The sequence below is a fragment of the Strix aluco genome, chromosome 13, assembly GCF_031877795.1.
Source record: "Strix aluco isolate bStrAlu1 chromosome 13, bStrAlu1.hap1, whole genome shotgun sequence".
Taxonomy (NCBI): domain Eukaryota; kingdom Metazoa; phylum Chordata; class Aves; order Strigiformes; family Strigidae; genus Strix; species Strix aluco.
In genome coordinates, this window is record NC_133943.1 from 2,235,743 (window position 1) to 2,253,468 (window position 17,726).

The following is a 17,726-nucleotide window of genomic DNA, read 5'->3' on the forward strand; positions in this document are numbered from 1 at the left end:
CTCTGGTCTCGCTTTGCCTCCACATATGTATTTGAGTGGGAGAAACGCTGCAAAATGTGCAATGTGTGTCTGCAGCCCTCGTCCCAGGGGAGCGCTCGCTGCCTGGGCCTGGGATGTCACCCTGTCAGTGAAGAGCCACATCTGACTCTTGCGGGTGTCCTCCTTTACCACGTGAAGATTTCATCTTCCAGCACGGCGTCCCCCCGTTCCTCCACGTGCTTTTTCTCTGGATGAGTTGGATCCCACCTTCTCATGCTGAGTGAGGGAGCTGTTTCGAATTACCAGACAAAGCAGCTGAGGTCATCGAGCTCTTGTTCAGCCTTGCCAAAATAAATGATGGAAATCTCTCCCCAAGCCTGTCAGCACAGCCAAGGCTCTGCTCCCTGACCAGCCTCCCCCGTGAGCTCTGCTTGTGAAAACCCGCACGATCTCTGCATGGCTGGATCCTGCGGACACCCCTGGGGTGGGCAGCACCCTGCCTTGTGCTTGTGGCAGTTTGCTGAGTGCTCCTGGCTCAGAGCAGCCCCTCAGCCATGGCAGTGGGCTAGCAGGAGCCAGTGAAGGGCACAAGAGGGTCCCGGAGGGCTGGTGCTCAGCGTGGAGGATGCTGATCTCCTCTAGCACAGGAGCAGGAATGCTGCTGAATCCTCCCAGTGACCATCAGGCTTTGACTGAAGGTGCTGGGGTTGTTGTTCCTGGGGCCTGGGGGGTGCTGAGTCCTGCAGGTGGGCTCCCCTGTGCCCCCGGCCAAGCACCTTCCCCACGTTTCCCCCCAAAGCTGTGGAAGACCCACTCGAGCTGCTTTTCTGTGGTATAAAAAGCACCCCAAGGAGGAGGCTGCCAGAGGCGATGGGCTGTGGGCTCTTCTGCGTCTGAGTGCAGCACCAGAATGTTTTTGGTGTGTGTTTGGGGCTGGGAGCGGGGCGGAAGGGCCAGGGTGCTTCACCTCCCTTGCTTACGACCCCCATAAGATCCTCACCTTTTGCATCCAAGCAGAATGGATGAAAAATCTGTATTTTACTCTCATTTTGGGTGATGTTATGGACACCAAATAAGCAATAGAGTGCATCAATGTGGTATAGGCACCTGTTGGATTTATCTGAAAAAAATTAATAAGAACATTAATGAGAATTTCTCCTGTGAGTAAGGAGAGGCTGAGAAGGCATTGGCACAAATGCTCAAAACCTTTTTTCATTTGATGTGGTCTTTTAACAACACTGAGAAAGAGTGTCTCTTTAACCAACTTCGCTCAGCTTGTAATGAAATATCTGTCTCTCTCTGGGGGGGGGGGGGGGGGGTACGTTTTATATTTGAAAGGCCAGATCTTGCTACCTACCTGTTTAATGTTGTTTTAGTATAATTTGCATCCAGTAGAGTTTTATTCACCATCGCTGGGGACTGGGAGAATACGGGGAGCTCGGGGCCACCAAGTATGCAGAGAAAAGCATCTGATACGCTTTCGGGCACTGTCCCTGGATGGAAGGATCCTACTATGTCACATTCAAGCAAGAAAGAGTTTGTGCATCATGTAAAGTATTAAAAAGAAACAATTTCTGTATTGACACATTGCATAGAAATTCAGGTTTCTCAATGACTCAGAACTGTACCGGAGTAAGGTGTGAGCATCTGAATTGTTACCTGCTCCCATCTTTGAATATTCCTTCCCAGAAGAGCTCACTTGTGATTGCACTGCCCATGATAGAAAAAACCAGCTGCTCCCCCAGCGCTTTTAGTCAGAAGCTTTGCACAGGCTCTGTCGCTGAGGTTTTTCATCTCTGTGTTTTCTCTGAGTAAACGATACCTTGGATTTTCTAGATAACTAGCATGGTTTTACTCACAGGAAGAGGAAATGGCAAGCTGTAGTTGGTTTTGAAGTGGTACAGAAGAAACATTTGTACAACTTGGGGTGCGTTTAGAGGTGGAGGAGGGTGGCTGGACACCGAAGGCTGTGCTTGCTCCACCTGCCTCCTCGGCGAGCAGCACTGAGCCGCGTCTCGTAGCACCAAGATCACGGCAGCACCTGACCTGGTCCCTGAGCTGCTGGGGACTGATGGGGCACCCGGCACTTCCCAGGGACGGAGCTGGTGCCAATGGGTGCTTTTATGTGATTTCACAGTAATCTTTCCATCCTTATTAGTTTTGATTTGGCCCCGATGGCCACAGGCTGGGCAGGGTGCTGGTCCCCAGCTATGTCTGGGGGGTGACGGGGTGATGGCAGCGGTCGCGGGCAGGAGGGTGCCGGGGGTGCACCAGCGTGGTTAATGCATTAACCGCTGCTCTCTGGGGGATTGAGGAATGCGAGAGCAGCATTAACTGACAATATTGGGATGGTCTGCTTCTGGGAGGTGGATTTCTGCTTCGGACCACTAGATCTTACTGTTAAATCATTTTTTTTTTTTTTTTTGTAAGATGAGTAGAAATGATCGTAGCTGAATAGCTGTGTACTTCTCAAAAGCAAGTAACAGCGCCGGGGAGAATCACTCCTGTGAGTACCAGAGCTCTGTTTCTGTGATAATTCTCAGTCAGGAGGATAAATCAGCACATTCTTTCCTTTCTCCATTGCCTGTGCTGGCCTCGATTGCTGCTGCCGGTCGTGCTTGTCTCCTCTTGGGCTCTGAGCTACGACAGCTGATTTTGTTTCTAGCAATGTGTGAGCCTCTTGTAAAAACGGGGAGAGAGAAAGCATGTAAATTATGAACTGATTCTGAAAAAACCTCAAGAAATCCAGGGCCCAACAGCAGCGTTTCCCATTTTCATTAGAATAGAGAAGGGGAGAACTGCAAGACACAGCCTTGGCAAATGGAACCCAGGTGCAGGGTTCAAGGGGAGTTCAATACGCGGCTCAAGGGCAACGATGACGCTTTTGGAGAGCACCAGCACCAGGAATCAAACTCTACCCAGTTCTTACCAGATGCTCTCTGAAGCACTGGGACACAAGCCCACACCGGTGCCTTCAGCAGTGGGATTCCTCTTGTTGGGAATCTCGTCGCTTTTGTGTTATTTAGTCCTTACCCTGCCAACCCTTGGGAAGCTGCCAAAGCGATGAGCAGGACCAAAATTTGCACGAGTGTTTGCAGGATGAAGTTTTGCCTGTGTTGGTCAATAAAAGACTGGGAGAGCAGTTAGGAGGAAATGATTTAATGATTAAAAGCCATTTTTAGCTCATACCTGGGAAACCACAAACTTGTAGCTTCACACAGATGAGAAGTTGCTTACTAACCATCTTGCAATCAGTGCCTCTTTTTTTACACTTGGTGTTCAGCTCCTGCCAAGGCACCGCTCTGGCTGTGGTTGCACTTTCATGTCTTTCAGAAGCAGCAGCTCCAAGTTCAGCAAGTCAGAAAGCGTGTTTTGTACCCGGCTGGGAGGGTGGGTTTTTAAAAACCCGCTGCCTGGAGTGCTCCTCTCCTGGTGATTTTAGACAAGGCGTGGTGGGATGCTGCTGGGGGGGATTCGTCTCATTTAGTACCTGGGGCCTGGTCGCAGCTGGAGGAGGAAAGCAGGCACTGTGTGTCTCTGCTCAGAGGTGGCCACGTCCTGGCAGTGTCTGCCTCTCTCTTGGCTACAGAGGAGTCTGGGCAATGAGTCCCAGTGTGTTGGCTTGAGTCAAGGCATCGATTCAAGGCTGAGGTGAGGGCAGAGCAGGTAACTCCCGGCTCTCACTGGAGTCACTGGCTGAATCTGAGCCTTCCTTGTGATACAGAAGCTGTAGGGAACAGCAAATAACCTGTAAAATACCCTTCCCTCTGGTTAGATCAGAAATGACACTGTCAGGCTGGGGTGAACAAGCGCTTCATGTTCCTGCCTAACCTCTGAATAAATAATTCCCTCCATTTCCATACCTGTTCAGCGACAGCTGTCTCGTTTTTACCAAACTGCCACAAAAATTATCGCAAGAGATGAGAACAGATAAAATGGGCGAAGAGGCTTTTTGTCTCTAAGAAATATTGCCTGAGGGCAGCTCAAAACAAGATGTTGTTCAAAGCAACCACCTACAGTCACTAAACGTTCTCTTAAGAAATGCCCCAGCACTGCTCTTGGGCTTGATACACAGATAGAGGCACCCTATCTCCTGCCCCTATCAGTTAAATGTGGGAAAACTCAGCGTTTCTCAGTATCAGGATCCAGGTGTGCGGAGCTGAGAGTGCAAACGGAGCGATTTCGGGGGTGAGATAACCCCTGTGACCCAGCACCGAACCTGGAGGGGCTGAGCAGCTTCCCCACCCCCTTTGGAAGGAGTTAGAGGCTCTGTCCTGTAAATGTGCCCAGAGTTACCCCAGCAGTGCTCTGCTAAGTCCACTTTTCTTCTAAATATTTGTCAGACCAAATCCCTCACGTGTCTTAGAACAAATAGGTGGCCAAGAACTCTTTTTTGCTCAAAATGAGGATTTACCCAACCCTGTTAGTGTCATAAAAGCTTCCTGGGCTGCTAGTATGTAAGTCACATCCCCTGTTAGCTGAACACTTGTGAACTCTGTATGTAAAGTCACAATGGGTTTGTAATTTGGGTTTAATTCTTTGGGAAACTTTAATTGGGGAAATTCCTCAACGGCTTCCCGGGCTTGACCGCAGCCGGCTCTGAGGCGACCCTTGCGTGCGGGCTGTCCCCTGCTCGGGGCCCTCCCTAAGCACAAGTGCCACCGGCCCCTGCTCGAGGTGCCACGTAAACACAAGCACAGCTCAAAAGCCTTGTGGGGAGGGGCAAAGCTGATCGCATCCAGCTGGGCGAGCTGTCGGCCAGAGCATCAGCTGTGGGTTGTGACTCGAATGGTGTGAGAAAGAGCCTCCAGTGCTTGGGAGGGAGGAATTAGTAGACTGGTTCAGCTGGAAGGGACCCGCAGGGATCATCTGGTCCAGCTGCCTGGCCACTTCAGGGCTGAGTTGTTTCCTAGAAACCAGCTTCACTTGATTTAAAGTGCTTTTATTTAAAAACAAAAATCTTTAAAATACGCCAAGTGTTATTAAAAACAAATTCCTTGTTAAGAAAATCCTGACTTCTTACCTGTGACTGATTCTCATCCCTTAAGTGCCCTTGAGGAGCCAGAGCAGCCCTCGGGAGTGGGAGCAGTGGGTCAGTGTGTCGGGGTGCCCCCGAGCCACGGCTGGGGTGAAAGGACCCAGTGACAGTTGTGACTCACACAACAGAAGGATATTTTTCCATACAACAAGCCAAAGCATCAAGTAATCGCACTCTGTCTACCCAGCAAGTTGATGCAATATCCTTTTGGAGAGGGGTGGCGGGGGGGGAATAGAAGCGACCTTGTCTCCCTGGCACGTTCCCTGTAGTAAATTTAGGACAGTTTGCCCTCTTCTAGCAGCTTTTATAACTCACAGTAGGGTTGCCCTGAGCTGAACAGGCTGTGGGGTGTGATCTGAGTCATCCTGCGGTGGAAGCGCACCTGAAACCTGCATCATTCAGCACATCAAAGCAAGACCTATCCAAGTCTGACTTTTACCGATGTTTTCCCCTGAGAGCATCACTCACCTTAAGCCCTGCCCTGTTTTGCCGTTCCTGGAATACGGGGTAATGAGGACCTTGCAGTGGCATTGGTTTGTTACCAGCAAAATGCTGTTTCATGCTTCTGATAAAATGGAATCATTAAGGGGGAAGGTGGCCCAGTGCAGCCGGGGCCAAGGGATGGTGGACGGGGTCGGAGCTTTCCGTGGGGCTGGCCAAGGCCGTGGCGGAGGAAACTGCTCTTCTCCAAGGATTTAGGCCTGTCCTTTCCCAGCAGCTGTGCTCCTGCCCTTTGCTGCGGGCCTGCAGCTGAATTTCTAAGCCTTGCAGGGGTTTACGTGCAGAAATTGGTACTAAAATTCCGTTAAAATGGGGTGGAAATTAAAATTGAATTTTACTACCGAGAGCTTTTGTTAGTATGAAAGAGATCTGTGCCAGCTGTGAAGCGGAGCTTGTAGAAGCTACTTGGAACCAGCTACAACGCTTGTTAAAACTGTCTTAGAGCGGCGTTTTATGGCAGAGCAGCCCTTGCTTCTGCGAGCGTCGGTCGTGAGCAGAGCTCCTCACGTGATGTGCGCAGTTACCTGGCATGCTGCGTTGGTAAATGGAGCACCTATAGCTGAAACCACCTTGCAAATAAATAATTCTGGCTGTGGTGTGGATAGTTAGTACCTACATTGCATTTTAATGCGTTTTAACTCAAATAAAGAGGTGCTGCTGTAGCTTGGAAGCCGCAGAAGCAGAGGAGCTGGCACCTAAGGATGTGTTCTGCAGAACCGAGAAGCTCGGTGAGTAACAACTGGAGAAGGGATGTTTCTGATGATTGATTTGGATCCTGGCGAGATGGCAGAACTAAAAACTCATCTGAGCTGCTGGAAATTGCATCGTATGTTTTGCTGGCTCGCCAGGACTGAGCCCTCCCCTGCGTTCAGACGAGGACCGGGCGGGCGTTGGGCGAGCTCTGCGGCGGCGGAAGGGAGGACCCAGCCCTGGGATGCAGAATTCCTCACGCAGGGTTATCCATCCCGAACCCTTCAGCAGCGCCACGTTCATTTCAGAAACTGAAGTAAGTTCATTTTAATTTCATTTTACGATGCTTTTCCGGGAATGAAGACTGGACGGCACAGGAAGCTGAGGCACAGCAGTGACCACTGCCTGCGCTCTCAGCTCCTGCTGCTCTTCAACCACAACCTTATCGCGCGCTTCTATCTGAGGGAGGGCGCTCTCAGTGCATCACACCTCTTTCTTTTTTTATTTTCTAGCTAATAAGCCTTCCTTTATAACTTCTTAAAAGCTAAAATACTTTTTAAACCTCTCCCATCATAGGTTTTTCAGTAAATGATCACAAGTGACTCTGTTCTGTGTAGCATCTTGCCACCCAAAATGAAGCAGAAAGGTAAGCTCATTTCTGTGGTGTAATTTGGAGATTGCTAGATGCAACTAGTAGCCATTTGGCCACCGGGAAAACAATGCACCTGTGACTTTAGCTGCTGAGTTTTTAGCTGTTGAATTTTTTCACAACTTACTTGAAATATGCAGTTTTTTGAAGCTGAATTTTTGAAGCTGAGGAAGAGCAACCGTTATTTTGATATGGTTGAAATTGCAAGCGGGTTGTGGGGGGACTGTGGCTGTTCAAGGATAATGTGTTTGGATTTACGGAGAGTGGATGCGAGTTATCTGCATCCAGGGGTGTGGGTTAGTGCTGACTTCGCAGCGAGTTCAGTAGGATGGGCCTCATGCTTATCTGAGAGGGGGATTGCTACCGGCCCAGGTCAGAGAGATAACATGGATGATGCTTTTACAGATAACTGAGGGGGAGGGAGGCAGGGACGGGACTTTCCCATTATTTCTGTTTTATTTGTTTGCTCATGGTAGGTGGTTAAAACACACTCAGTCAAGGAGGTCCCTGCTGAGTCCTGCACTGAAAGCTTAGACCCTGTCATGAGGATGGGGTAGGAACATTTAATTGCAAGTAATAAAAATTAAAAGCCTTGCCTGTGAAGTGTGTCACAGATAAAATATGCTTCAAGGCATGAGAGCCCAGTACTTATGAAAGTTGTTAGAATGAAGATTGTGCTGCTGCCAAGAATATTAGCTCCAGATTTCTTTTTTTTTTTTTCCATTGCCTTTGAGAATACTCAGAGCATTGTACTTAAAAAGCTTCAAAGTCTGGATGAAGATTCAAATAACTTAGGAAATTGAATATAGAGAAATGGGGTTGGTTCAGGATTGTTTCTGACCAGAATTAGATTGGGTTTCTGTAGATCTCAAATCTTTGGGAAATAAATTCATTTGAACTTTTACATAAAGCTACTGTCAGTGGTAACTGTACTTCTAGTCTATGGATTACTGATGGGCCGTTAGCTCAAACAAATGATCAAATACTTGCCATTTCTTCCACTGACTTTTTTTTAACATGGTATTTTAAGATTATTTTTCCATTCTGTCCCATAGTTAGTGCTATTATCATTCGAAAAGGGTGTTGCTTCTTTTAATAAAAATATATTCTTTGACCACTACAGCTCACAGCACTTGTGACTCAAGGATGTGACTAACAGCTCTGCGTATCTTTAAAAAAAAAAAAAGCTTAAAATATTTCAGCTGTGATAAACAGGTACAGTAACCTCAGTGCCTGTTGTGTTTCCCCACTCTTCAGTAAAGTCATGGGAAGAAATGATTTACATGCTGAAGGGGTCTGACTGTGTTTCCTTTGGGTCAAATCCTGGGGGTGAGAGTTGTGCGAGTCTTCTCTAAAGTAACTGAGAGCAGGAGGGCTTCAGCAGGCAATTTCAGATTGCTGGATGGTATCAGTAATCCTCCTAAATTATGCTTCCTCCTTCTTCTGTAGAAGCATTGACATTAGGTATAACCTGCATCAGTCTTTATTTTTAAAAACTTTGCCCAGCTTTAGTTGTTTTATCATGATACACACTGATATCTTAAAAAGACACCAAGGCACTGGGCAGCACTAATTTTTTGCTTGTTTGCTAAGTTTTGCTTGGTGGTTTCACTGTGTAGAAATATGAGGAATAGCCGAGTGTGGCTTTGATCTTGAGGAGTTTGTGGATGACTTGAGGCTCGTAGGGCACAGCCATCTCGGCCCCACCGTCGGGAGGGGTGAACCTCTTGCAGACCTTTCCGTCCCCGCCCCGCGTGAGCTGTGCAGCTCGACTGGCCCAAACTGCGGCCAGGCTCAGTGAAAGTCTTACTTGGTCATCATTTACCTGATTTTTTTGAGGCGACGTGAGAAAGCAGCAAGGAAAGGAAGGCCCAGTTGTCCTGCTAATTGCTGTGGTTTGTGATGCTCATCCAACAAGCGTTGGAAGTGCAGGAAGTGAAGATCGATGTATAATCTGCACCCAAACTCTGATTCATCTGTCAGACCAGAAACCTGCAATGCTGCTTGTTTCCCGTAAAAACCTCCTGCTCTCTTTTCTGAATATGATATTCCACTCGTGTTTCAGCTGCTGTTGCTCGTGCTTGTCAGTTGGAGCAAGGCAGGAGCTGGCTGCGGGGGGACAGAGGGAACCGCACGAGCGTGTTGGGAGCCGGCGCGTGTGGGGGGGGGTGCAACTTGCATCCTGCCCCCCCCCAGACCCCCAACCTGGGCACCCACTGCGTGTCAAATGGGGAAATAGATACCAGCAGGGCTTCCCTTTGAGTATCAGAAACTTCTCTCACGTGCTCTGAAAACCTCTGGAAAGAAGGTGGTGATGAAACAGGACGGGAAGCTGTTTGCAGGTGAGGGGCGAGATCCCCTTACATTCCTCCTTTGCAGTTCTGACAAGTATCTTATTAGTTCGCAAGCTGAGGCCTAAATTATTGAGTGTTTTATCCATAAACCTTGTGCAATGAGCTGGGATGTCACCGTTCTCCCTGTCCAGAGTTGCCAGGTTTTTCTGTGCGTTGTAGCCATGGTGGTCTAAGAGCAAAACCAAGGCCCGGTTTTCAGACAGAAATAGTATTTTTCATTACACAAATAATTTGAGATCGTGGGGGAAGCAGACTGGGTAAACAAACATTGACTCTCATGGTCTGGAGTTACTTGGGTTGTGCCAGCACGGGCAGAGGTGGCCCAGCCCTACTGGGTGCTGTGAAAGGGAAACGTGTGTGTACAGGAAACACGTGTGGGAAATGCTGTAAATTCAAAATAAATGCATTCATAAAGCTGGGGAGGAAAATGCTGCTGCCAACCTAATTTGAATGGTCAAGATTTATTTCTAAGTTGGTTTCTTTTTTCTGCATTTGCTTGATGCAAGGGCTGCAGGTAGATGTATTGAAAAGTAAACATCTCTACAGGGGCAATGACCTAGAGTTACGAGTGGGTGTAGCAGAAGTGAGAGTAGGTGGTTGGGGTTTTTTCCCCCTCTTAATGAACTTAAAAAAAACAGATATGAATCACACTGGGGGTGCTACAGGACTTTCTGATCAAGTCAGTGAGATACCACAGTTTCCGAGGTAAGCCTAAGTGTCATGTTCAGAATTTTAAGTTAGATTGAATTATGTTAAACTTAATACTTTGGAGGAGCTGCTGCTGCAGGCTGGGGACTCAGTGGAAAAAAAAAAGTGTATCTCAGCAAACCTGACCACAGGAGGTAACAGAAATATATTCTCTGCTAAGAACTCCTTAAAATGATGGACTCCTGCAGAAGAAGTGTCTTTTGGGTGATAACACTCCTCTTCTGTCAACCATCCCAGTTCACACCCTGACTGGTGGAGTTGTCTCTGGCTTTGTGAGATTCTGTGAATACAGATCAGCCCTTAAGGTGTGTGTTTGAACAGGACAGCCCCAGAAAATGTTGTGGTTTGATCTGTTCTTTCTCAGGGTTGGACTGGACCGCTTTTGTTCATCTCTAGGGTGTGTGAAGCTAAACTAAGTGCTCTTCAATGGCTTGCTGTTTTTTAAACTGAATTGTTCTTTGAAATGTCTGGGCTGGGTGGGTGAGGGAGCTGCATCCCCTCAAGTAAAACCCTGGGACTAAGGTAAAATCATGGCTAAGTAACATTGAACAGTGGCTTCAAGAATGAAAAATACTGGAAGATATGCGGCTTAAAAATGGTTTGTTTTAAGCCTGGTGTGTTTTAAAGTCTTCTGGAAGGTGATGTGGAGCTGAGTATATGAGCAAATTCAGGTATTACTCAGCAGCTGCTCCGAGGGGAAGGTTAGGAGTTGGTTGCATTTACTGTATGTGCTGTGCATAATTCAAGCGCAGTAATTCAGCAGGTTTGTTTCTTTGTGTAGGTCCCATCCTTCCGTGCACAACCACAGAAACTCATCCTTTACCTGGTTGTTGGAATATGACATGTCAGAACCCTGCTGCAGCTCAGATCATGTTGGTGCTTCGGATGTTTTCATAGGCTTTGAGCTTTGTTAATTTATTATTTCATTTACATTTTCAGGGATCGCTGCAATGTGGGTGTTTCCAAAGCTCTCATCTTGCATGGGATGCAGAAAGATGCAGACAGCTAAACTGAGACCCGTACCACCCCATCTCCACTGGAGATGCCTGATGGTTCGGGGCCTTCTGAGCATGCTGGAAAACCACTTCTGTGGTTTTGGACTGAAGCGTGAAAATAGGACAGGTTCTTTTTCTCCAGGTGACTTATAAATGCTGTGTCTCTTTCTCCCTCTCACCACCTTTTAGTCAGCTGCAAAAATCAGTTCTGACATCCAGCTCTGGACTAGGTATTGGTTAGTGATTAAGGCATTATGGGAAACGGTGCAAACCTTCTGGTTTGTGTGTGTATATGAATTATATCTGGTTTTACATGTGTGGTAAATCCCACTTTCACGACAAGTCATTTCCATGTTTGTTAGTGACTTCAACACAAATCCTTGTCCAGAACCTGTAGACGTTAGGTAGGTGGGGAGTACCAGAGTGGTGAAGCGTGTTCAGTGTCAGCAAAGGTCTACAATAAGGTTTATCTTGCAAACAGGTATCTGCGATATTTCTGCGTTAGAAGACCGTTTGATGATTCCATTGTGTTTTATCACGGTAGTTTCAAATTCCTGTCTCAGCCTTTTACTGGGCTTAGAAGAGCGACAGATTTTTAACTGGCACCAGCTAGATTCATTCTGGTACACGCCAACTGTCTTTTGGCAAATTATATTTCTATCTGTATTTAGAGAAGTCTGGGTTCCCTCATCTCTAGGTCTTGAGGGCAAACCCCTTGAAATCCACGGTACCTGTGAATCCCACTCTATCCCTGCTGCCTCTACACGTGGAGACAGGCATCAGGCATTGGGAGACCCGTCATCCATGACCTCATAGCTGGTATCTTGGCATTGGTACTGCAGACTGGGAGTACTGGTATTGCTGTGACCAGAATTGCTAGTTTGTGATAGTCTGCGTTTTTTAAAAGCTTCTTCCCTTTTATGTCTCTGCCTAAGACTGGTTTGCAAAGACCATGTATCATGTATCAGAAAAAACAGCATCTGGCACCTGGTTTGTACTGATTTAGGCAGAGCGACGCGAGGTCTCATGCAAGGAATGTTATGTTCTGTATCTTTTTTAAAGCGTGTGATTCAGCACCTGTTTGTATCTAGTCTTAAACTGTATAAATGCTGTATACTGAAAAGATCTGAAAAATTCAAAGTAAAAGCTATTCAGTGTGCTGGGAGAAGATACTGCGACCACAGTGGCAGGCACATGAAACCTCAAGGTTTATTTGGTCAGGTTCACGTTAAAGCTCATCGTAAACCAGTAGAAATTAACAGCCAGGATTTTAGCGCTGGGGGGTTAAAGGAGACAGTGTGAACGGTGGGTGCCAGGTCTCTTCCCTCCCCAGAGGTTGCTCGTCCTGAGTCCCGTAAATCCCCGCTGGACGTCTCGACCCTGGAGCCGCCCGGCAGCTCCCGCCTGCGGGAGTCCTTCCCCAGCCCCAGTCCCCGAAGCGTTCGCATGGTCTCACGGTCTGTGGGTCAGGGTTGGGTTTTCTGTCCCTTTGTGCAAAAACCCCACAAACTTCAAGCCTTACTACATTATCTCTGGTGACATAACGACACTCCGCATTCGATAACTGCGTGATGCAAACGACGATACTTGGCTGTGCTTGTTATACGAAGATTTAATTGCTGTGTACAGTTTTAATTCACGTGCTTGCATTGTTAACATTTAGCAAAGATTCTGATTTCTAACAGCCATTTCTTGTCCCCCTTCTCACCCACCCTCCTCGCTGCCCGGGCAGCTCTCCCCTAGAGCAAGCCTTTGCTGTATTTCCAAGGTCAGAGCAGGTGCACTTCTTGTCCGGATACAAACCCGACTCACTTCTCATGATCATGTTGCATTCCTGCTTCTGGTTGACCCATTTCAAGAATTCTTCCAGACTCTCTTTAAATCTTGAGAAATTTATGTTTGACATCACTGGGCAGTTTTCGTCTTTGGATGAAGATTTCTAAGGGAAAAGAGTAGATACTGGTGCATGAGTTACGGAGGAATTCCACCCAAATGCTGCACGTTTTCTGTGGCTTCCTCAGCTCACTGGGATGGAGGATGAAGCCAACGAGCTGCCCTTCCCCAGCCCCAAACCATTTCACACAATTCTTACAAATCATTAGTCATAATAAATTCATCTTTGGCTTTCACAGTACTGCAGATTTTTCTAGGGGTGTTTTTTGGGGGGAGTGGGGGAGTTATCTGCCAAACTGGAAGAAGGGAAGTGAGGTCGAAACATTTCTCCCGTAATATCCAAACCTTGGGGACAGAGAGGGAGTGCGGGAGGCGATCCCAGCAGCATCACCCCGCGCTCATTCTGAGCACGGAGCAGTAGAGGATCCAGGTGCAGCGGGGCGGAGCTCTGCCTGCGTTTGGTTAGGGGATAGATCTAGACGTGGTTTCTTCCGCACCATGCAGTAATTAGCAAATTGATGCAAATCTGGTTTTCTTCCTAAAGCCTGCTTCTCTGTTCCAGGGAAACATCTAAGCACAGTCATTGCTGCGAGTACAGCCACTGGGACAACACATGCAAACCCTATTTTCTGCCCCCTTATTTTCTCTGTCTTTTTCTCTTTTGAATTCAAAAGACAGTTTCCTTTCTCTATGGTATTCCTGGTCTGTGTCTTTTCTGCTATTAATCCCCCTGTTCTTCCTGAAGGACAAGGTGTACAGGTCATTATGAATTGCACCTAATAAATAATCTTCATTAGTGCAGGTCTAAATTAATTATATTAATATAGTCCATATAAGAATTAATAATAGCCAACCCTCTGCATCCTTCCTTGAGGCTGCAGCTGGTCCAAAATCTAAAAGGAGGAACAATTTCTTTGCTAACAAATCTCAACACTTTGAATTAGAATTTACCGAGAAGTTAAGTGGCAGGTGAAGTCTTACTGAACAATTTCTGCTGATGTTTCTGTAATTACCTCCAGGGAAATTAACTTTCAGGGAAGCTTGATGGTTTCTTTTCAATCAGCTCCTGATGTTTTCTCAGCGTGTCTAGGGATTCATTTAAAGGTTCATGCCTTATCCGCCCTCTTATGCAAAACTGAAAGTGCAATCCAGTAGCTGCAGCAGCACTGCCCAGCTGGAGAAGGGGCTGTGGCAGGTGTAAAGAACCTGGCTAAATGGATAACTATAAGAAAATATCTGAAATGCAAATAAAATAAATAGTAAAAGCTTACCTTCAAAATGGAACAGTTTTGTTCTAGCTTTTTCATGTCTTTTTCAACTGTCTCCATGCACTTGTATGCAGATATCTTTTTTAGTTCATGAATAAATTTTTCGGTGTTATAATGTGCACAACCTTGGCTCTAGGAGAAAAAGAGAAAGTAAATAATCTTCTAGTTTACAAGCAGAAAGCTTTTCTTAGAAGAACAGTTGATAAATCATACTGAATATGCCTATTGTTATTTTTCTCCGGAAAACGTCTTTTATCTGATTTCCTTTCTATATCTTCTTCTAAGCAGTCATAAGTACAGTCTTCGTAACTATTATAACTAGAAACTTTGCAATAAAAATGGTCCAGTTTCTGTCACTGGCGCATGTGACAACATTGGGAATTTGATTCAATTACATATAAATTGGAGAGTGATTTTTGCCTTGGAAGTAGACACTTACAGAGAGCTGCTTCAACCATTTTCTTTATATTGCCAGTCATTTGGAGACCAGGCTTTACAATCACTAACACAAATGTCTCTGGAAAAGCATTAAAAAGAACCGATAAAAATGGAGGAAGGGACTGGGTATTAGCCACATTCATGTCATCTTTTAAAAACATGATGTTGTATCGGTGTTTCGGGACAGCGAGAGGAGCACAGTTGCCTCTAAGTGGACAGGGATGAGGTGGGGGAGCTGCCTCCCTCCTCCCCAGCTGGCAATCCCATCTCAGCCAGTGTTTTACGTCTTGCCTTTAAATGTCCTCAGACCTGCTGTACCAGGGGTTACGCTTTAGGTTCCCTTTGGAGACTCTGACTGATAATAATAGAATAGGAAACAGCAGCTTCTTACCGTTATGAGAAGCGGTTTGGAGAACTTCACCTGGAAACAATAGAAATCCGTTAGTTACAAATCAGAAATCATCTCAAAAAGCAAATCTGGGGTGGGGGAAGTGGAAAAGTATTTACCTTTATGGGGTCATTTTCAGCTTTAAGTAAGCAAATAATTTCATGGATTATTGTGTATTGAGTCTTGTTCTGCAGGTGCGGTGTTTCCTTTGGAGGAAGAAAGTAACTGGATGCCCCAGAGCTAAATAGTACCAAGAACAAGTGAAGATACATTTTAAAGGTGTTATATTCAGGAGCTCGAACCTTTTTATCTGAAATAGGCTTTGAATTCAAGCTCGTCTCAGCAGATACTGAGCTTGTTATATAGAGAAGCTGAGTAAGTGCAGGATGTGATTGCTATCTTATCTCATTCATAAATCATGAAAATAGGAAAGAGACAACAACTTGAGCAGTCGAATTAGCAACATATCTGGTTTGAGAAACATTAATGTTCTGTTAAACTTCCTAAAGCCTGTAACTCCAGATCAGGGCTTCGATGCAAGCAAGAGCAATGTGCAAGGGCACTAATGATGTACAAGATACTGTGAAAAACATTAATATCTGAGGAAACTACTTGTAATAACACAGCCACGAAGCTGATTGTTTCCTGCCAGATGAGACTACAGCCTATATTGCTGTAAATTATTGCAGTTTAAAGATTTCAGCACCTCTGGAGCTAGTATCAGCCAAAGAGGGAGCCTGTAGGACCTAATCAATCATCTGCATCTCTGCTGAGTGATTTGGGCAGGCGTGTGGGAGCAGAGGGGTGCACAGACGTGTACAGCAAAACTGACTACTTTTCTATGGCAAATATCTTTTCTTTGACCTGAAAAGAGAACAAAAGGTTGTTTGTTCATCGTAGTTAGTAAGTGCGAGGTCTGGCGCTTACCCCAACGTAATTAATTTTTATGACAGTGCTGTGCAAATGTTCAGTCTCAGCTGACAACTGCAGCTTCTCGTTCTCGGGGGAAGTGTTTGTCTTTTCATTAGTGATACTTGGGGCCTTGAGTAGCACTTCACAGAGGTAATTAGGTGCTTTGTGTTACGTGCACATGGGAACGTGTGAGTGAGTGGGGAGAAGGGCTGCAGGACAGTGGAGCATTGTGCGGCAGCGTGGTCGGGGGTGCTTTAGGGTGGGACCCTGGCGTGCCCGCAGGAGGGGAGCCAGGTTTTCCCCAGGTTTTGGAGGACTGTGGCTCTCCCCAGTGTAATCAGCTAACAGCAGAGTAAACACACGAGGGAGTTCCCTTCTAGATAATTCTGTATTTGAAGAGCGACATTGCCAGAGCAATTGCAGAGATAATGCATCTCTAAAGAAAAAAAAAAAAAAAAGTCTAATTTGTTCCATGATAGGTGGCAATTAATATTACAGTTAATAAAAGAAGTGTCATCAGGGGAGCTCTCAGTGAGGAATTATTTCTGACCACCATGAAAAGGGAAATCACTAATGGTCAGCGTTAGTGCCAACCGCACCCGGCAGCGCGGTGGGAGGTTTTGTAACCTGCCCCGGGGACGCCGGTGCAGCCCGTGCTGCCTCCCCTTGCTCCATCCTCGCTCGCAGCTCTGGCTCCGGCAGAGAGCTCTGAGGGAGCCCTTGCACAGCACCAGAAGAAATACCCTTGGCGAGTGCTATTTGGAAAGGGTTAGCGAAGAGCCAGACTCTCAGCTGGAGCACATCAGCTTTGCAAATATCAGCCTATGCCAGCCAAGGGTCTGGAGTAAATATTTCCCATATGGTCCAGTTTCTATTCTAAATCTATATTTGATTTTTAGATAGTGGTATCGCATAGAAAATGTCTGGCAAAGTGCAGAAGGGGCAGACGGGTTTTACCAGATTCAATGAGGGAAATTTTTGCTGTTGAGTCAGGGATACATTTCACTTTGGATAATCTTCTAAATGAAAATCTGAGACTGGATGATTTTAAGTTCTTTGTCTAGCTATGTTTTGGGTTGTGCCTACTAGAAAATACAAGTCTGCATGTTAGCCATGGCCATGTTACTCACTGTTCATTTAACTTCTCCAGTTTATTCACCTTTTCCAGTGCTGTGTGAAAGGTTCTTGTAGCGACAGTCACATGGGAAATGATGGTCGTGGCTGCACTTTCCAGCTCTGCTTTGGTTCACCTCTCTGGTGAAAGGCCTGAATCATTCTCTCAAAGGGCAAAATTTTAATATCAAACTAAAATTTTAGTATCTTGATTCTCTGGTGTCCAGGCCCCCTCATTTCCCAACCAAGCTGTTAGGAGACCAAGTAGCATTTGGCATCTGCAAGCTCTTTTTGACCAACAACCTGAGGTAGAGTTGATTAACTAAAATGAATGTTTGAATGTGCTAAACTGGCACATCAGAAGATGTAAAAAAACAACCAAGATATCTCTGCGCTTTCTCCTATGTAAACTTCAGTGTGTTGTGGTGACACTAGGGAGTCTGTTCTGCTCCTCACCTCCAGAGGTGGGAGAGGAGAGGACAGGACAGTCTGTCTCCTTTACCTTCTCCACTCTGTCTGCATCGCTTACCCCAGGGAAAGCTGCTGACAGGTTCAACCACCATCTGATTCTCTACGGGGATTTAATAACCAGCTCCACTAGAAGCAAACCACTGTGTAGGCTGTATGTTCATCTAAGCCATTAGGCAAATACTGACACCTACTAAATCCATTTATTGAATGATTTTCACACCAGATACCATTTGGAACAACATTGCTCCTTTTAATACTCACCCACCTGGAAAACATACCCTGGCTTAACATCAAATAGCTTTAAAACTGCTGGAGAGAAGTAGCGAGAT

The 17,726-nt window shown here is 46.2% G+C and overlaps 1 protein-coding gene across 1 annotated transcript; it reads right to left on the reverse strand.

Annotated features, from left to right (window-relative positions):
• Positions 1–12,592: 12,592 nt before the first annotated feature.
• LOC141929171 (uncharacterized) lies at positions 12,593–17,448 on the reverse strand. Its single transcript, XM_074838351.1, has 7 exons — positions 17,429–17,448; positions 16,973–17,067; positions 16,413–16,568; positions 15,021–15,250; positions 14,905–14,934; positions 14,079–14,207; positions 12,593–12,853 (listed from the first exon to the last, which is right to left on the reverse strand). The coding sequence occupies exons 1-7, from the start codon at positions 17,446–17,448 to the stop codon at positions 12,593–12,595; spliced, it is 921 nt and encodes a 306-aa protein (XP_074694452.1).
• Positions 17,449–17,726: the final 278 nt, after the last annotated feature.